Below are 18256 nucleotides of genomic sequence, written 5' to 3' on the forward strand. Positions count from 1 at the left end.
GGATACGTGTGGCCAGGCCTGCGCAGAAAGCCCGCCGACTAATTGTCAGCGAAAACTAAACTAGCTGGCGGCAGGGGACCGGAGGCTCCGTGAGTGACTGCGAGGGCACAGGACAGCTGCAGGGAACTGGTAGAAGCCCCAGGCAAGTAAAAATGATTTTTTTTATTCCTGGCTTTAGGCTAGGTTCACACTTGGTTCAGAAATGTATCCGTGGCTCATTTTTTTGGCTCCGATCAAAAACAGAGCCACGGATACCCGTGTTAAAAATAGCAGCCCTCTTCACTTGTAAAAAAAGCCCGGATCCGTCTGTATTCAGAGGGACCTGGTTTCAAAACCTGAACGGACGGTCCGGATTTGCAACATTTTCTCGGACCCCGGATACACGGAGGGGTAGTGAAAACTGATCCCCCTCTACACAGGCAGTTTTGGACACAGAAACGGATCCGCTTCTGTGTCACAGCCTGTGGGTGAGAGGGGGCCGCCATGCTAGAGGGGGAAGCCAGGACTGGGGTGGCAATGGGGAGGGGGTCATCTTCCCCCACCCCCTCACCTAGGCCCCCTGTCCCCGCTCCCCCTCCTGCTAATTTCAAACTTAAAATCAATATAATGTAGCAGACGGGGAGCTTACTTCCTTGCGTCCCACCGCTCGCCGTGTCACTTCCTGCAGTGCCACCCTCTGTTGTTCATTGGATGGCATTACAGGAAGTGACGTGGCGAGCAGTGGAGTGCAAGGAAGTTAAGTTCCCCGCTCGCTGCCTGCTACTTTATATTGATTTTAAATGTTTTTTAAATTATTGAAACTAGCTGCAGGGGGAGCGGGGACCCACCGCTGCCCCCCTTCCTACCTGCTCTCCCCTCCCCCCACTTACGGCTAAGGCTGGGGACGTTTCCATGGACTGGAAACGACCCTGCAAAAAAAGCCATTTGTCTAAATGGAGAGAATTTTTTTTTTACAAAAACGAATCCGTTTTAAACGGATCTGTTCTGCATCGGACAAGTGTGGACCTAGCCTAAGTGTCCCTTTGAGTTGGCCATACACTGGTCAATGTGGCCTAAAGATAGATCCCTCTCAAGATTATAACCTGATTAGGGGAGGGATCTATCTGATCGAATCCTTCCTCACACTGCACACAGGTTTAATGCTGGGAATACACTGCTCAATTCTGAGCCATTTAGATGGCTTGATAGATAATTTCCGACATGTCCGATTTCCCACCCGATCGTTTCCTCACTCGATTCTACATTGAGGACAATGGATAAAGGTAAGAAAAAATTAGCGGAATATAAGAGTCGCCTGCGGAATCGAGCGGGGAATCGATCAAGCGGCAAAATCGAGCTGTGTATGCCCAGTATAACAGATTTCAGTATAAATCTATTAAAAATCGAAGCACAGAGTTGGACTGGTCGAGGGAGTGCAACGCTGTTGATCTGCAACCACTCCGACCCTGATCAATCAGTCTTTAGTCTCGTCAATTGAACAGGCATGGTAGGGCATCAGTTTATAGCCAATTTGAATAAATGATCGAATGTGCTGGACATTGACTATAAAAATCGCTAAGTGTATGGCCACCTTTACTGGGAGCAAAACCAGAACTTTGTACAAGGCTAATCGGATTCAGAAAACTAATGAATAGCTGACCTGACAGCTGATTTATTAATTAGTTAGCTTTCAGAATCTGATTAGTTCTGGCCAAAGTTACCATTCATCACACGGTAATACTGATGGTATACCTAGTCCTGAACAAATAATTCTGCTATGCACATGCCTACTGATTTAGGTATCTTTACCACAAGAGGCTGAAGGCGGTGAAACCACTACCCGTAAGTTGCTCCTGGGCACTTGTTACGGAAGTTGCTGAGGCAGCCATCGCATTGAGTCATATCTGAAAGCAGCTGCACTCAAACACGACATGCTGAAAGGTGCTCATTGGCTGGCAATTCAGTTGTCTATTTGAAAGAAGCCTTGGCCTATTTCCTCTACACATGGATTCTGGGTGCAGGAAACTGACTCCAGTGAATGCCTATGGGAAATCTGCATCAGAAAAATTGTGTTTAGTGGAAACAGACCCATAGACATTCATTGGAGGGCCTGTTTCCACTACATGCGATTTCTGGATGCAGAAAAACTGACTCCAATGAATGTCTTTCAACTGGCAGAGTCCCAGTGGATTGGCGTACAGCCCACGTTTTCCCATTATTTAAGAAGGGCAAAAAATCAGATCCAGGAAATTATAGACCTGTAAGCTTAACATCAGTTGTATGCAAACTATTTGAGGGGTTACTAAGAGACACTATACATGACTTCATAGTAGAAAATAATCTTATTTCTCAGCATCAACATAGGTTTACTAAAGACAGGTCCTGTTTGACTAACATGCTCAGCTTTTATGAGGTAGTGAACGCTAATGTGGATATTGGGAATGCTGTAGAAGTGATATATTGGACTTTGCAAAGGCCTTCAACACTGTTCCACACAAAAGTCTGGTGCAAAAGTTGAGGATGCAAGGACTGGGGAAGAGTCTGTGTGCATGGATAGGGGACTGGCTAATGGACAGAAAAAAAAGAGTTGTGGTCAATGGATCATACTAAAAATGGGTGACTGTTAGCAGTGGGGTCCCACAGGGGTCTGTACTGGGTCCAGTGCTCTTCGATTTATTTATTAATGACCTAGTAGATGCAGTAGTAAGCAATGTTGCTATTTTTGCAGATGATACAAAATTGTGCAGAATCATACACTCTCAGGAAGATAGGGACATATTGCAACAGGATCTGGATAGGGTGGCTATATGGACACATAAATGACAGATGAAATTCAATGTTGAAAAATGTAAAGTCATGCATTTTGGTAGTACCAATGGTCTAGCACCATACAAAATAAATGGGATACAGTTGGAGACATCAATCTTGGAGAAGGACTTAGGAGTACTCATCGACAACAAGTTAAATAATCGTACTGAATGCCAAGCCTCTGCAGCTAAAGCTAACAGAATTTTGGGATGCATTAAAAGGGAAAATAAAAACTTGAGATGCTAGCATAATATTGCCCCTATTTAACGCTCTAGTAAGGCCACATCTGGAATATGGAATTCAGTTCTGGGCACCACATTACAGGAAAGATATTGCAGTTTTAGAGCAGGTGCAGAGACGAGCAACAAAATTGATATGTGGGATGGAAGGTCTCACTTACCAAGAAAGGTTACATAAACTGGGTTTATTTAGTCTAGAGAAAAGACGCTTTAGAGGGGATCTTATTCACATGTATAAATACATCAGAGGGCAATACAAAAGCTTGGTAGATGAGCTTTTTGTCCCTAGGCCTTCTCAAAGGACTAGAGGACATGATCTGCGCATAGAGGAAAAACGTTTTAGCAATTTATTTAGAAACAGGTTCTTTACAGTAAGAGTGATTAAGATGTGGAATGCATTGCCATAGGAAGTAGTTATGGCAAATTCTATACCGGCATTTAAAGGGGGCTTAGATGCTTTACTTGCGTTGAAAGACATCCATGGCTACAATTACTAGGTAATGCCTGATGATGTTGATCCAGGGATTTTATCTGATTGCCATCTGGAGTCGGGAAGGAATTTTTTCCCTTTTGGGGCTAATTGGACCATGCCTTGTAAGGGTTTTTCGCCTTCCTCTGGATCAACAGGGATATGTGAGGGAGCAGGCTGGTGTTTTACTTTGCTCTCTGGTTGAACTCGATGAGCGGATGTCTTTTTTCAACCCAATAACTATGTAACTATGTCTATGGGCCTGTTTCCACTAAACGCGATTTTTCTGATGCAGATTTCCCATAGGCATTCATTGGAGTCTGCATCCAGAATCCGCGTGTAGTGGAAATGGGCCCTAAGGCTCATTTCTACTATTGTTTCCCTGCACACAAACTTGGATGGAGAAACGCAGCCTAATGAAACCAATAGGCTGCCTTTGAATTTGCATGTACAGACAAACCAGATGGTTGGCAGAAAAAAAAATGCATCATGCATGCTGACACTAGTGGAAACAGGCCCTCAGGCCCCTTTTACACTTACTCAGTTGCTCTCAGTTATAACTGAGAGAAAACTGATTTTCAAAGTAATGCCCATGTTTCCCAATGGCACCTTTCACACTTAATGCGTTTTAACTGAAATCTTTCACAATGCACTGCTATGGAAAAAACGCTTACTAACGCACACTAACTCGTACCAACTGATTACATGTAAATGGGCCCTCAGGGTATGCATTGCGGTGTACTGCAGATTTAAACTGCATAGCAACCTGTTACAATGATTCCACAGTTGGTGTGTTTACATTGTCACATTAGCTCTGTGGTGTGTCGGGGTGCATAGCAACGAATGCCGAGCTGTGCGCTACTGGACATCGCACATATTTTGCTCATGGTATAAATGACTGGCATTGAGGTACCATGTGCTGCGATGTGTGTGTTGCCACAATCCATCACTCTTGAAATCCATTGCATTGTGCCGCATCTCAGCGGAAGTGTGAACTTATGGTGTGTACACACTTGAAAGATTAATGAAAGATATCAGACCAATTTTACCCCCTTCCATGTAGTATAAGAGCCATACTCTACACAGTCTATTCTATTGAGCTGAACTCCCCATCAGATAAAAATCTTTGCAAGATGATGTGCACAAAGATGCTGTACACATTCAAAAGATTAGTATCTGCAAAAGATCAGTTCCTGAAAAAGATTCATTCCTGCAAAATGCATTCATAGTCTATATCTGCAGATCCTCATACGCACCTTATTTAACAGACATTCATCTACAGATCAGATCCACCAGGATGGATCATCAGATCTGCAGATGATTGTCAGATATGCAGATGAATATCTGTTAAACAAGGTGTGTATGAGATCTGCAGATATCATAGACTATGAATGCATTTTGCAGGAACTGATCTTTTGCAGATACTGATCTTTTGAATGTGTGCAGCATGTTGCAAATATTTTTATCTGATATGGAGTTCAGCTCAATAGAATAGACTGTGTAGAGTATGCTCTCGTACTACATGGAAGGGGGTAAAATTGGTCTGATATCTTTCATTTTTTCCCCACATTCACAAAAATGTTACCAAGTGCAAGTAAAAGTTGGTAAAATAGTGCGATAACATGGCAGTAATAGTGAAAAAGTTATGTTAAATGTTTGGCACAGATGAGGAATAACTGCATTAACCACTTTTGCCTCCTGGATGTAGTAGCTACGTCCAGAAGGCCATGTGTGTGTCCGCGTGCTCCCCCGGCCGCGGATCGTTAGTCCAGGAATCAATGAATCGGGCTATGGTGCCTGATCACTTATTCCTCTCCCCTGCAGAAAAAGCGACAGCTTCTCTCGGAAGCTTAGCTTCTTCTGGCTTCTTGCGTCCCCATGCGTCCCTCTAAGCGTATTGTTACACTTAGAGTGACATCATGTAAACAAACTCATGGCTGCCATCTTGTGGCCAAAAAGTAAAACTACAACTAAATGTAAAAAAAAATAAAAATGCATATATATTTACCCCAAACAAATACTATTTACATCCCACCCTCCCAAAAATACCCAAATAAAATGTTTAATATATATAAAAAAAAAACCTAAAAAATTACAATTAAAAAAAAATGTAAATATTTACCTAAGGATCTAAACGTTTTAAATATCAATGTAAAGATGAAATATTTCTATTTTTTTTTTAATTTTAAACTTTAGTGATGGATGCAAAACGGAAAAAATGCATCTTTATTTCCAAGTAAAATATTGTCACCATGCATTGTGATAGGGACATAATTTAAACGGTGTAATAACCGGGACAAATGGGCAAATACAATACGTGAGTTTTAATTATGAAGGCATGTATTATTTTTAAACTATAATGGCTGAAAACTGAGAAATAATGAATTTTTTTTCTTATTCTTCCTGTTAAAATGCATTTACAGTAAAGTGGCTCTTAGCAAAATGTACCCCCCAAAGAAAGCCTAATTGGTGGTGGAAAAAACAAGATATAGATCAGTTCATTGTGATAAGTAGTGATAAAGTTATAGGCTAATGAATTGGAGGTGAATATTGCTCGGATGCTTAAAGTGAAAACGATTGAAGGCTGAAGTGGTTAAATATTGTTTTTCTGCTGAAAAATTCCAAAGTCCAGCAAACACAGCTCAAAAGGCTCTATATCATTGGATGTGAAGTGAAAAATAGCGGCAGGTACTTAATAAAACAATGCGCTCTTTTTCCATTTTTTGCAAAATTTAAGTCTAAAATAAAGATTTTTTTTTTTACGGAGATGTTGCCGCACTTCTATCTCTTTTTTCCCCACACTTTTCCGCTAAAAAGTAATTTCAGGCAGAAAGTATTGTGAATGTCAACATGGTCATACTTCATTTGGTAATTTTCTGACATTTCGTTACCGAATGTGGTAACTCATTGAGAATGGAGGCCAATGTATCTCAATACGCTCTTATGAAAAAAAATTGTACTGTATTTTACAGGGCTGTGTAGTCGGAGTCTGAGCAATTTTGGGTACCTGGAGTCTGAGGTTTTAATACACTGAGGATTCGGAGACCAAATCCATAGCATTTGTAAAAATTAGACTAAGGAGCCTGAGTCGAGGAGTCAGAGTAATTTTTGTTACCTGGAGTCAGAGGTTTTATAAACTTTGGAGTCAGATGATTTTTGTACCGCCTCCACAGCCCTGGTATTTTACTCCGTTAAAGAAGAAAAAAAGTGCATGGAAAACGCACTGAAAAATGAAAAACTGTGCAATGGGCTCTATTCACAATGGGCAGTTCGGTAAAATCTTTTTGGTCTGTAAAATACCTCATTCGGTATTTTACACCTTTTTTCCAAATTCACTAACGTTTTTCCGCATGAGGTAGAAGTTCGGTAATTTAATGAACAAACATTGTACAACTGTAGTGAGCGGTATGTGGAGGCTGCCATATCTGTTTCTTTTTAAACAGCACCAGTTTCCTGGCAGCCCTGATAATCTATTGATAATCTATTTGGCTGCAGTCGTGTCTGAGTCAGACCAGAAACAAGCATGCAGCTAATCTTGTCAGATCTGACAATAATGTCAGAAACACCTGATCTGCCGCATGCTTGTTTAGGGTATTTGGCTAAAAGTATTAGAGGCAGAGGATCAGCAGGCTAACCAGGCAACTGGTATTGCTTAAAAGAAAGTAAATATGGCAGCCTCCATATCCCTCTCCTTACAGTTGCCCTTTAAAGACCCACCCAATACCCTTTTGCATCTAATCATAGTGAGAAGCAGAGCTGTGTGGTTCTCCCCATTGGCTGCCTGGCTCTCCCTTTTGGCTGCTGTGAGCTGGAGAAAAATACTGAACACTTTTGGCCGGTAAATTGACATTTCCTGACGTAATTACCGCACAAGTCGTTTAATTTACCCCACTAGTCGGGAACTCTGATTTTCTGTGCAGAGATAGGTTTAGTGAATTGTAATTTGGGAAGGTGATCGGTAAAATCTGCTGTTTTCAGCATTACCAAATTCGGTGATGCTTTGTGAATAGAGCCCAATGCAGGAAATGCATGGGTTTCCGCACTGCCTAGTGTGTTCCTAGCCACTAGGTTTTCAATGATGAGGCAGCTGTCCTTTGCAGCCATGGACAGCTGACCCATAAGAGAAAGGAGTTGAGTGGTTAATGAGATTCAAATAATTGTGGCTTGCATGCAGTTTGGAATTGGTCCAATCAAATGCACTTCCTGCCAAATTGTATTATCTGCATCTCATTTAGACCTATTTTCCAGAGACTGTTGAACTCTGAGCTCAGGAAGCAGTTGCCAGGCAGCAGTGAGCAGATGCCAGGCAGCAACAAGCAGTTACCAGGCAGCAGTGAGCAGTTGTGAGAGTTTGAGAGGCATTTCCCTGCCTATCAACAGTCTGTGGAAAAGAGGCCTTAAAGAGGAGCTCCAGTGAAAATAATGTAATAAAAAAAAGTGCTTCATTTTTACAATAATTATGTATAAATGATTTAGTCAGTGTTTGATCATTGTAAAATCTTTCCTCTCCCCGACTTACATTCTGACATTTATCACATGGTGACATTTTTACTGTGGGCAGGTTATGTAGCTGCTGCTAGCTGTTTTGGCTGTTAGAGACAGCTGTAAACAGCTAATTCCTGTATGTGAAACTTGTTACATTGTAACGAATTGCCAAAAGTGCCGCGGTCCCAGAGCTTCTTGTGGGAGGGGTTTCAGCACAAAATCAGTCATACAGCACCCCCTGATGATCTGTTTGTAAAAAGCAATATATTTCTCATGTAAAAGGGGGTATCGGCTACCAATTGGGATAAAGTTCAATTCTTGGTTGGAGTTTCTCTTTAACATCTCTAGTGGTGAGTGACAGCTGTGCCACACCTCTCCTCCAAGAGCTAGCACCTGAACAGGGGCGCCGCCAGTGTACAAGCGAGAAAAGCCCCTGCTTTGGGCCTCACTTTACAGGGGAGCCACGCTCTGTCGCTGGAGGCTGCCAACCTGCTCTGTGCAGCCCCGGGTGCGGTAGGTGGTCCCCATTAAAACTTACACAACCTCGCTCCTGCGCAGACTCCTCGCAGCACTCTCCTTCTGTCGCCGGGCCGCTCTCTCCTCTAGTACCTGCTGCCGCCGGCATCCTGTTTCTATGGTTATCCGACGGCGCCTCTAATGACGTCAGAGGTGCCGCTGGAAGTAACATGGATGTGGCGAGAGTTGGAGAGCCCAGCGAGAGGAGTCTGCATTGGAACAAGGTAAGTCACTGCCTGGGCACCACCTGTATCTGGCTACCTAAACTGCTGCCCCTATAGCTCACTACCTATACTGAAGGCCCCATCTGTACCTGGCTACCTACAGTGGTGTGAAAAACTATTTGCCCCCTTCCTGATTTCTTATTCTTTTGCATGTTTGTCACACTTAAATGTTTCTGCTCATCAAAAACCGTTAACTATTAGTCAAAGATAACATAATTGAACACAAAATGCAGTTTAAAATGATGGTTTTTATTATTTAGTGAGAAAAAAAACTCCAAATCTACATGGCCCTGTGTGAAAAAGTGATTGCCCCCCCCTTGTTAAAAAATAACTTAACTGTGGTTTATCACACCTGAGTTCAATTTCTGTAGTCACCCCCAGGCCTGATTACTGCCACACCTGTTTCAATCAAGAAATCACTTAAATAGGAGCTATTTGACACAGAGAAGTAGACCAAAAGCACCTCAAAAGCTAGACATCATGCCAAGATCCAAAGAAATTCAGGAACAAATGAGAACAAATTACTGTAATTGAGATCTATCAGTCTGGTAAAGGTTATAAAGCCATTTCTAAAGCTTTGGGACTCCAGCGAACCACAGTGAGAGCCATTATCCACAAATGGCAAAAACATGGAACAGTGATGAACCTTCCCAGGAGTGGCTGGCCGACCAAAATTACCCCAAGAGCGCAGAGAAAACTCATCCGAGAGGCCACAAAAGACCCCAGGACAACATCTAAAGAACTGCAGGCCTCACTTGCCTCAATTGTGGTCATTGTTCATGACTCCACCATAAGAAAGAGACTGGGCAAAAACGGTCTGCATAGCAGATATCCAAGACGCAAACCACTTTTAAGCAAAAAGAACATTAAGGCTCGTCTCAATCTTGCTAAAAAAAACATCTCAATGATTGGCAAGACTTTTGGGAAAATACCTTGTGGACCGACGACACAAAAGTTGAACTTTTTGGAAGGTGCGTGTCCCGTTACATCTGGCGTAGAACGTAGAAGTAACACAGCATTTTAGCAAAAGAACATCATACCAACAGTAAAATATGGTGGTGGTAGGGTGAAGGTCTGGGGTTGTTTTGATGCTTCAGGACCTGGAAGGCTTGCTGTGATAGATAGAACCATGAATTCTACTGTCTACCAAAAAATCCTGAAGGAGAATGTCCGGCTATCTGTTCGTCAACTCAAGCTGAAGCGGTCTTGGGTGCTGCAGCAGGACAGTGACCCAAAACACACCAGCAAATCCACCTCTGAATGGCTGAAGAAAAACAAAATGAAGACTTTGGAGTGGCCTAGTCAAAGTCCTGACCTGAATCCTATTGAGATGTTGTGGCATGACCTACAAAAGGCGGTTCATGCTAGAAAACCCTAAAATAAAGCTGAATTACAACAATTCTGCAAAGATGAGTGGGCCAAAATTCCTCCAGAGCGCTGTAAATGTAAAAGACTCGTTGCAAGTTATCGCAAACGCTTGATTGCAGTTATTGCTGCTGAGGGTTGCCCAACCAGTTATTAGGTTCAGGGGGCAATTTCTTTTTCACACAGGGCCATGTAGGTTTTGAGTTATTTTTCTCACTAAATAATAAAAACCATCATTTAAAACTGCATTTTGTGTTCAATGATGTTATCTTTGACTAATAGTTAACGTTTTTTTGATGAGCAGAAACATTTAAGTGTGACAAACATGCAAAAGAATAAGAAATCCGGAAGGGGGCAAATAGTTTTTCACACCACTGTATATACTGCGGCCCCTATAGCTCACTACCTATACTGAAGGCCCCATCTTTACCTGGCCACCTATATACTGCTGCACCTATAGCTCACTACCTATACTGAGGCACCACCTATACCTGGTTACCTATATACTGCTGCCCCTATAGCTCATTACCTATACTAAAGGCCCCATCTATACCTGGCTACCTATATACAACTGCACCTATAGCTTACTACCAATATAGTGGGAAACCACCTATATCTGGTTACCTATATACTGCAGCACTTATAGCTCACTACCTATACTAACGAGTACCTATAGCTCTCTACCTATATTGAGGCACCACCTCTACTTGGCTACCTATACTGCAGCACCTATAGCTCGCTACCTATACTAAGGGCCCACATGTACCTGGCTACCTATATTACAACACGTATGGCTCGCTACCTATACTGAGGCCACCACCTGTACCTGGCTACATATACTGCAGCACCTGTACCTGGCTACTTATACTCCAGCACCTAAGCTCACTACCTAAGCTGAGGGCACCACCTGTACAATATCTCGTATGTTAACCGGGGACTACCTGCATTTTGCTAGTATTTGGCGCCACCCACAGCACATCTTGGCCATGTCCACTTTTTTGCCTCGACCTAAACACTTGCACAGGACAGCAGGAAAATGTGTAGAAATGCACCCTGTATGTATTTCGCGAGTTGAGTGTCTAATTGCCCTTCATCTCTAAGTTGTCATTTGATCCCTGGTAATCCCTGGTATATACAGGATGTTAACAAGCACAGGCTGCAGACAGGTAATGTATACTTTGCACGGGGCAATGGGGGGACATTTTTTTTGTTAGCGGAGAAAGCATAGGGGGTTTTGTCGCGTTTGTTGATTGTCGCGAAATTGCACACCGTTCCTGCCGCGCACCCAATCGAGCAAGTCATCCCAATATCTTGCAGCATGCATGATTGACAATGCTACCAATTTTGTCCTGAAATTGGTCGCATTGTCGGTCGGGCATGCACTTTGCGGCACCAATTTTCATCCAATTTAATTAAAATAATCGAATTGGATGGTCGATCGGCCGCAAGTCGCCTAATGTATGGCCACCTTTAAATTTAAAGAGAAGATGAAAATTATCTCCTAGGAGATAACTCAGGTGGAACAGTTAATTGCATATGGGCCCGTGTGTGTTTGTATGCAAAAAAAAGGCACTTATTTTTTTTTATTTATTTTTTTTTACAGGAGATAATGTAATTGATATAGAATATTATTATTATTATTGATTTATAAAGCGCCAACATATTCCGTGGCGCTGTACAAAGTAAGAAACAAACATGGGGTACATAATAATACAGACAATGGTGTACACCAATATGCAAGATACATAATTAGTGACAAAATACAAAGAATGATACAAAATACAAATTATAGAATTGGTAATGACAGTGATAAAATTAACATGATGAATAAAATGTATAATGGTTACCAAGACACAAAAGGGGGAGAGAGCCCTGCCCTTGCGAGCTTACAATCTAAAGGGAATGGGGGGGGGGGAAACAGGAGGAGGGGTAGTATGCAGCAAATGTATAGAGGCTGTGTGTTTTAGGACACCTAGTAGGAGTGCAACTTGGTCTTAGTACAAAGGGAAGTGGCCTAAGGTAGCACATATGCTTGTCGGAACAAGTGTGTTTTAGAGAGCGTTTTAAAGGTAACAAAGGTTGGCGAGTGACGGATGTGTTGTGGGAGGGCATTCCAGAGGAGGGGTGAATCGCGTGCGAAGTCTTGTAAACGTGAATGTGAGGATTTGATTCTAGAGGAGGACAACAGAAGATCATGTGCCGATCTGAGATTGCGATTGGGTTTGTATCTGGAGATTAGTCAGGATATGTACCGGGGAGAGAGATTTTGGAGAGCTTTGTAGGTTAGGGTTAGGAGTTTGAACTGAATCCTCTGGTTAATTTGCAGCCTGTGAAGAGCTTGACAAAGAGGGTCGGCAGAGGAAGATCGAGAAGAAAGATGAATGAGGCAAGCAGCTGAGTTCAGTACCGACTGGAGCGGGGCCAGTTTGTTAGACGGTAGTCCACAAAGTAGTACGTTGCAGTAGTCCAAACGAGAAATTATGAGAGCATGTATTAACATTTTAGTTGAGTCTCGAATGAGAAAGGGACGAATGCGAGATATGTTTTTGAGTTGGAGATGGCAGGAGCTGGTTATGGAGTGAACATGAGGAATAAAAGAGAGAGATGAGTCGAATATCACCCCCAAGCACCGAGCTTTGGGAACTGACGTTATGGGAGTGTTATTAACATTTATTGTTACTTCAGGCAGGGAGGTGGACAGAGACGGTGGAAAAATTATTAGTTTTGTTTTACTCATATGAAGTTTTAGGAAGCGAGAGGACATGAAGGAGGATATAGCAGACAAGCAGTCAGGAACACGTTTAAGGAGGGAGTTAAGGTCTGGGGCAGAGAGGTACAGTTGTGTATCGTCTGCATAGAGGTGGTATTGAAACCCGAATGAGTTGATTAAATCACCAAGACCATGCATGTAGATGGAAAAGAGGAGGGGACCAAGGACAGAGCCTTGGGGAACCCCGACAGACAAAGCATGAGGAGAAGAGATCTGATCTGAGTAGGAGACTGTGAAGGAACTTCCAGAGAGGTAGGAAGATAACCATGTGAGAGCAAGGCCCTTTATTCTGACATTTGAAAGTATTTGTAGGAGTAAGGTGTGGTCGACAGTATCAAATGCTGATGACAGGTCAAGAAGGATGCGTATGGAAAATTGACCTTTGGATTTGGCTGTAAGAAGGTCATTGGCCACTTTGGTAAAGGCTGTTTCCGTGGAGTGGTTAGAGCGAAAGCCAGACTGGAACTGATCAAGTAGGAAGTTAGCAGATAAATAATGGCTTAATTCTGCATGTATATGGCGTTCAAGTAGTTTGGATGCAAATGGGATAAGTGACACTGGGCGGTAGTTGGCAAGTGTGGTAGGATCTAGAGAAGGTTTTTTAAGTAGTGGTGTCACAACAGCTTTTTTGAGTGGGGACGGAAAGATGCCAGTAGAGAGGGACAGGTTAAATAGAATACACACCCTGTGCGTAATTAAAGTGTGAACTAACCTAGCCTATTGCAAAAAATTTACACAAAAACAGTATGAATGGTGTGAATTCCGCCTTTACTGTAAACATTTAGTAGCAAAAATATTATAAAGCTCTTGTAACAGTACACAAAAGGCATTTGGAATGCTCATGTATTTGTTTCTAACATATTTATTGTTATATAAATGTGAACACTGTATAATCTTTCGTTTTAGGAGATCAGTTCTTTAGCCTCATTGTATGGTGGGAATTTTAATAATGTCCAAGAAGACCATGAAAAGGTATGTTGGTTTGTATGAGACTATAAGTTCATCTTTCGTTTTTTGTTTTTTTTATTTAACATAAAGAGTAAAATGCAGACAAAAAATAAGGCTAGGTTCACTGCGGTGCATTGTGGTGCAAGGTGTCGCACTGCAATGCACCACCTATGGAATGTTCACAGAGCGGCCAGTGTAGTGTGGTATAATGGTGCACAACTGCATGCAGTGCATTCCCAATGTTTACAACAACATATAAAGCATACTATTCATTGACTGTATGTTATGCCAAGTGCAGATAATATGTCACACGACTTTCCCATTACCGTATATACTCGAGTATAAGCCAACCCCCTATCTTTTGCCTTAAAAGAATGGGGAAAATGACTGACTCGAGTATAAGACCCCCCCCCCCCCCCCCCCCCATATGTGCAGAGTGATGTCAGCACATCTTGGGCTGTTTGCCATGACATACCTCCCTAAACCCCACATGTACACAGTGACTATGTGCAAACACACACACACCCCTATGCAAGAGTTCAGGAACACTTTATTATGGCTGTGTTCCGATTCTTCCCCCTCCCCACCAGACCAGAGAATAATGTAAGGCAGAGCCTTGGAATGTACAGAGTAGTCTCTACTGTGCATATGGCTGTTACATCCCCCCCCAGACCAGTGAACAATGTAATGCAGACCCCCCACCCGCTTATACGGAGTGCTCTCTGCTATGTATAATACCCATGTGGTTGTAGCTAATTGAAAGCCATTAGATGGCTGTGTGCCACTTTGCCAGCCGCCTCACCCCTTCATCCCCTGCCACCAGAACAGAGCAGTATGACACTAACCCTCTTGTTTCTCCCCCGCTGTGTTCCATTACCTACGGGTCCGCATCTCCAGCATGTGAGATGCAACCTCTCATTGGTATGACGACCTCTAGCAGCGCCTGTTACCACATGGGCATCTGGACAAATTATAGTGAAGAGAGCTAGCGGTTAGAGGAATCATTGCGACGCGGACCATCAGGAAACGGAAAACAGCACTGTGCCTATGCCAGAGGACACTCGGCGGGGGAGAAACCAGAGAGTCAGCGACATTCCTGCTCTGGTCTGAGGGGGGAAGGCGGCGGACACAGCACATCTAATGGCCTTTAATTTACTACATCTCGGAGGGGTGAGTCCAGCGGGCATAGCGACACACAGCCATCTAATGGGTTTTAATTGGCTACAACCACACGGGCAGAGCAGAGAGCACTCTGAACATGCCAGGGGGTCTGGCATTGTTCTTCAGTCTGGCGGGGGTAGGGAGGAGCATCGGCACATGGCCATATGTACGGTAGAGAGCACTCTGTAATTGCTGGGAGATGGAAGGGGACTGTAGCCGGCTCTGCTACCTTATTGCGGTGACGGTCACACTCGGAAGGTGGGGGAGGAAAATCGCCAACCAATTGTGACTCAAGTATAAGGCGAGCCCCCCACTTTTGGACCACTTTTGGTCTCAAAAACTAGGCTAATACTCGAGTATATATGGTATGTGGCGTTCCTTCTATTATGCTGGGAATACACGGTTGGTTTTTGAGGTGATTAGATGGGTTCGATAGATAATTTCCGACATGTCCGATCGCCATTTGATCGTTTTGACACTCTTTGTCATTAAAGTGTATGGAAAAAGCTAAGAAAAATGAGCGGAAGATAAGAGAATTGAGCGGCAAAATCGATCGAGCGGGAAAAAATGAACGGTGTATGCCCAGCATTAATGCCAGCGTCTATATCTGGAAGAAATGGCTTCTGTACTTATTGGTCGGAGTGATGCACTTTGTCTAGACAGTCACATGAAATTTCTTTAGGGGTGTAGGCTAAATAGGCTTATAGGTTTTCTTGTAACACTTTTTCCCACTGCAAAATGTTTGGAGCCTGACTGATTAAAAAGCTACCTGAGGAATGGAAATACACAGTGCACAGCACGTGCTCTGCCCTATGGAAGGTGGGTGGAGAACAAGGAGGAGGGGTCCCACTGCAAGTTACAGTGAGAAGTATGTTGGCAGTCAGCCAAGGAATTTTCCAGCATGGCCAGTCACTACAATGGAATTGGCCAACATTGTACATGGCTTGGGTTTTGAGGTAGCCATTAGACATTCACCTTCATCTCAGGTTTACTTTGTTATGGTATTTGAAATGAAAACAGAAGTAAACATTTCTCTCTATGAGGCAATTTACAGACATACTGTTCAAAAATGTAATGCTCTGGTTCATCAATTAGCTAGATCGTGCCAGAGGCAGTTGTAAAGATTAGTCACATGAGAGCCCTTAACCATCATCTCGGTAAGTGTGTGTGTGTGTGTGTGTGTGTGTGTGTGTGTGTGTGTGTGTGTGTGTGTGTGTGTGTGTGTGTGTGTGTGTGTGTGTGTGTGTGTGTGTGTGTGTGTGGCCTAAGTCATGTTACCTATGGACAGGTGACAAATTCAACACAAAGTAGGCTGAAATTGAACACTGGGACCAAGTTGCAGGCTAACCTCAAGGTCCTTCCCTTATAAAGGTTCCTGTCTAATGGCGCTCCTCCCTCTGCTATACAGTTCCCTGGTGTTTCATTGTACTCCCTCAATCCCCTATGCAGTTTCCTGTTGTCTAGTAGTCCTCTTCCTCTCCTATACAGCTCCCTGTTGTCTACTGGTTTCCTTCCCACCTCTAAATAGTTCCCTGATGTCTAGTGCCCCCTCCCTTTCCTTCCATAAACCGTTGCCTAATGTCTAGTGACACCCCCCCCCCCCCCTTCCTTTTCCTATACAGTTCCCTGGTGTCTAGTGCTTTCCCCTCAATGCCCCATTTGACTTCAATGGTGATCTAGGGCGTTACCCCCAATACAGCTTCCCTAGTGGTCTGGAGTGCAATGTCAGGTTTTGGATAGGCACACCTTGCCGTGTTTCTGTAGTCGGGTGCTCAGCCGTGATGCAGAAGCGGCATCAGTCCAATACAAGCAATTCAAGGTCGGCTGGCACACCAGTTCAAAGTTCCAAGCAGTTTTATTGTATGCACAACATGACAATTGTTTCGGGGCCACGGAGGGTCCCCTTCATCAGATAAAGTGCAGACATACAAGTGATGCAAAGTACAAGCACATATATATGTGCTTGTACTTTGCATCACTTGTATGTCTGCACTTTATCTGATGAAGGGGACCCTCCGTGGCCCCGAAACAATTGTCATGTTGTGCATACAATAAAACTATGTAATAATACAATAAAACTGCTTGGAACTTTGAACTGGTGTGCCAGCCGACCTTGAATTGCTTGTAGTGGTCTGGAGTGGGGAAACTGCTTGCGGGGCAAATTTCAGGGCTCTGCAGGCCAGATTTGGCCTACGAACCAGAGTGATATGTTTGACCTATGGGAAGACTGATCATAGTGTACATTATATAAATGCAGGCAGTTCCAACACACAAGACAGATCACAATAGGTAGATGGAAACAATATCCACAGTATAGCATAAGTGTGCTAATTATATGATTTAATACTATTTTATTTTTATTTCAGTCTCCTTTTTGTGTGCTTAATTTCCCCTGTGAGGATTTGGCAAGAAAGATAATGAAGAGGACGGTGTGTGTAAAGTAAGGCTTGCTCATTGAGTATCTCCACTATAGTGTTCTGTTCAAGCACACCAGGTGTTTGTGCAATCACTTGAGACACATACACATGATTTAGTAAAGCCTGGTACACACTTTGTATTAGAATTGGCCAGTCACTGACTAATTTTACCACCTCCATGTAGTAGGAGGGTCAAGATATATTGAATACTATGAGCAGATTTTGTAGGTAAACCTTCATACTACATGAAGGTGGTAAAATTGGTTAGTGATTGGCCAATCAAAATTAAAGTTGTGTACCAGGCTTTAGGCATCTCCAGCAGGTATATCCTACATAACAGCAAAGCTGTACTTAATGTGTACAGGAGATGAATGGCAGAAAAGGATTTGTACTTACCTGGGTCTTATCCAGTCTCCTGTAGTCCATCAGCGCCCTTGATGTCCTCCCGGTCTCCTTTGGTTTGCCGCTGTCAGCCCCATAAAAGCCTGCGACTCGACTCAGTCGTGAACTGTGCGTGCGCGATTCCTCCCTGATCACGACTGTAACTGCCCTTGCGCAGAAGGCACCTTGCAATGGGAGAGCGATTAAGGTTGCTCGCAGCCCAGAACAGTGCTTGCGCAGTGGCCCACAGCCCAGCTGAATCGTGGACTTCATAGGAGCACAGCGGATTGGCCCGAGGGACATTGAGGCAGCTGACAGACTACAGGGGGTGGATAAAGCCCCAGGTAAGTAAAAGTCCTTGTCTCCCATTCATCTCAGGTTTACTTTGAGGCTTCTTTCACATCAGGATGTTGCGTTTTAGGGGACGTTAAGGTCGCATAACGTGCCCCTAACGCAACACCTTGTGGTGTTGGAGGACGCCAGATTGAGCCGCG

The 18256-nt window shown here is 43.4% G+C and overlaps 1 protein-coding gene across 5 annotated transcripts in view; it reads left to right on the forward strand.

Moving 5' to 3' along the window:
• TRMT11 (tRNA methyltransferase 11 homolog) overlaps nt 1-18256 on the forward strand; it is a 254699-nt gene that overhangs the window by 670 nt on the left and 235773 nt on the right. For 4 of the 5 annotated variants that reach the window (XM_068231475.1, XM_068231474.1, XM_068231476.1 and 1 more), the window contains exons 2-3: nt 13762-13827; nt 17331-17404. In XM_068231475.1, coding sequence (XP_068087576.1) covers nt 13762-13827; nt 17331-17404 — 140 coding nt within the window. Of the gene's footprint in view, nt 1-28; nt 143-13761; nt 13828-17330; nt 17405-18256 lie in introns of those variants that run through there. The other variant, XM_068231477.1, reaches the window with a different exon arrangement.

Source organism: Hyperolius riggenbachi, chromosome 4, assembly GCF_040937935.1.
Source record: "Hyperolius riggenbachi isolate aHypRig1 chromosome 4, aHypRig1.pri, whole genome shotgun sequence".
NCBI classification, from domain to species: domain Eukaryota; kingdom Metazoa; phylum Chordata; class Amphibia; order Anura; family Hyperoliidae; genus Hyperolius; species Hyperolius riggenbachi.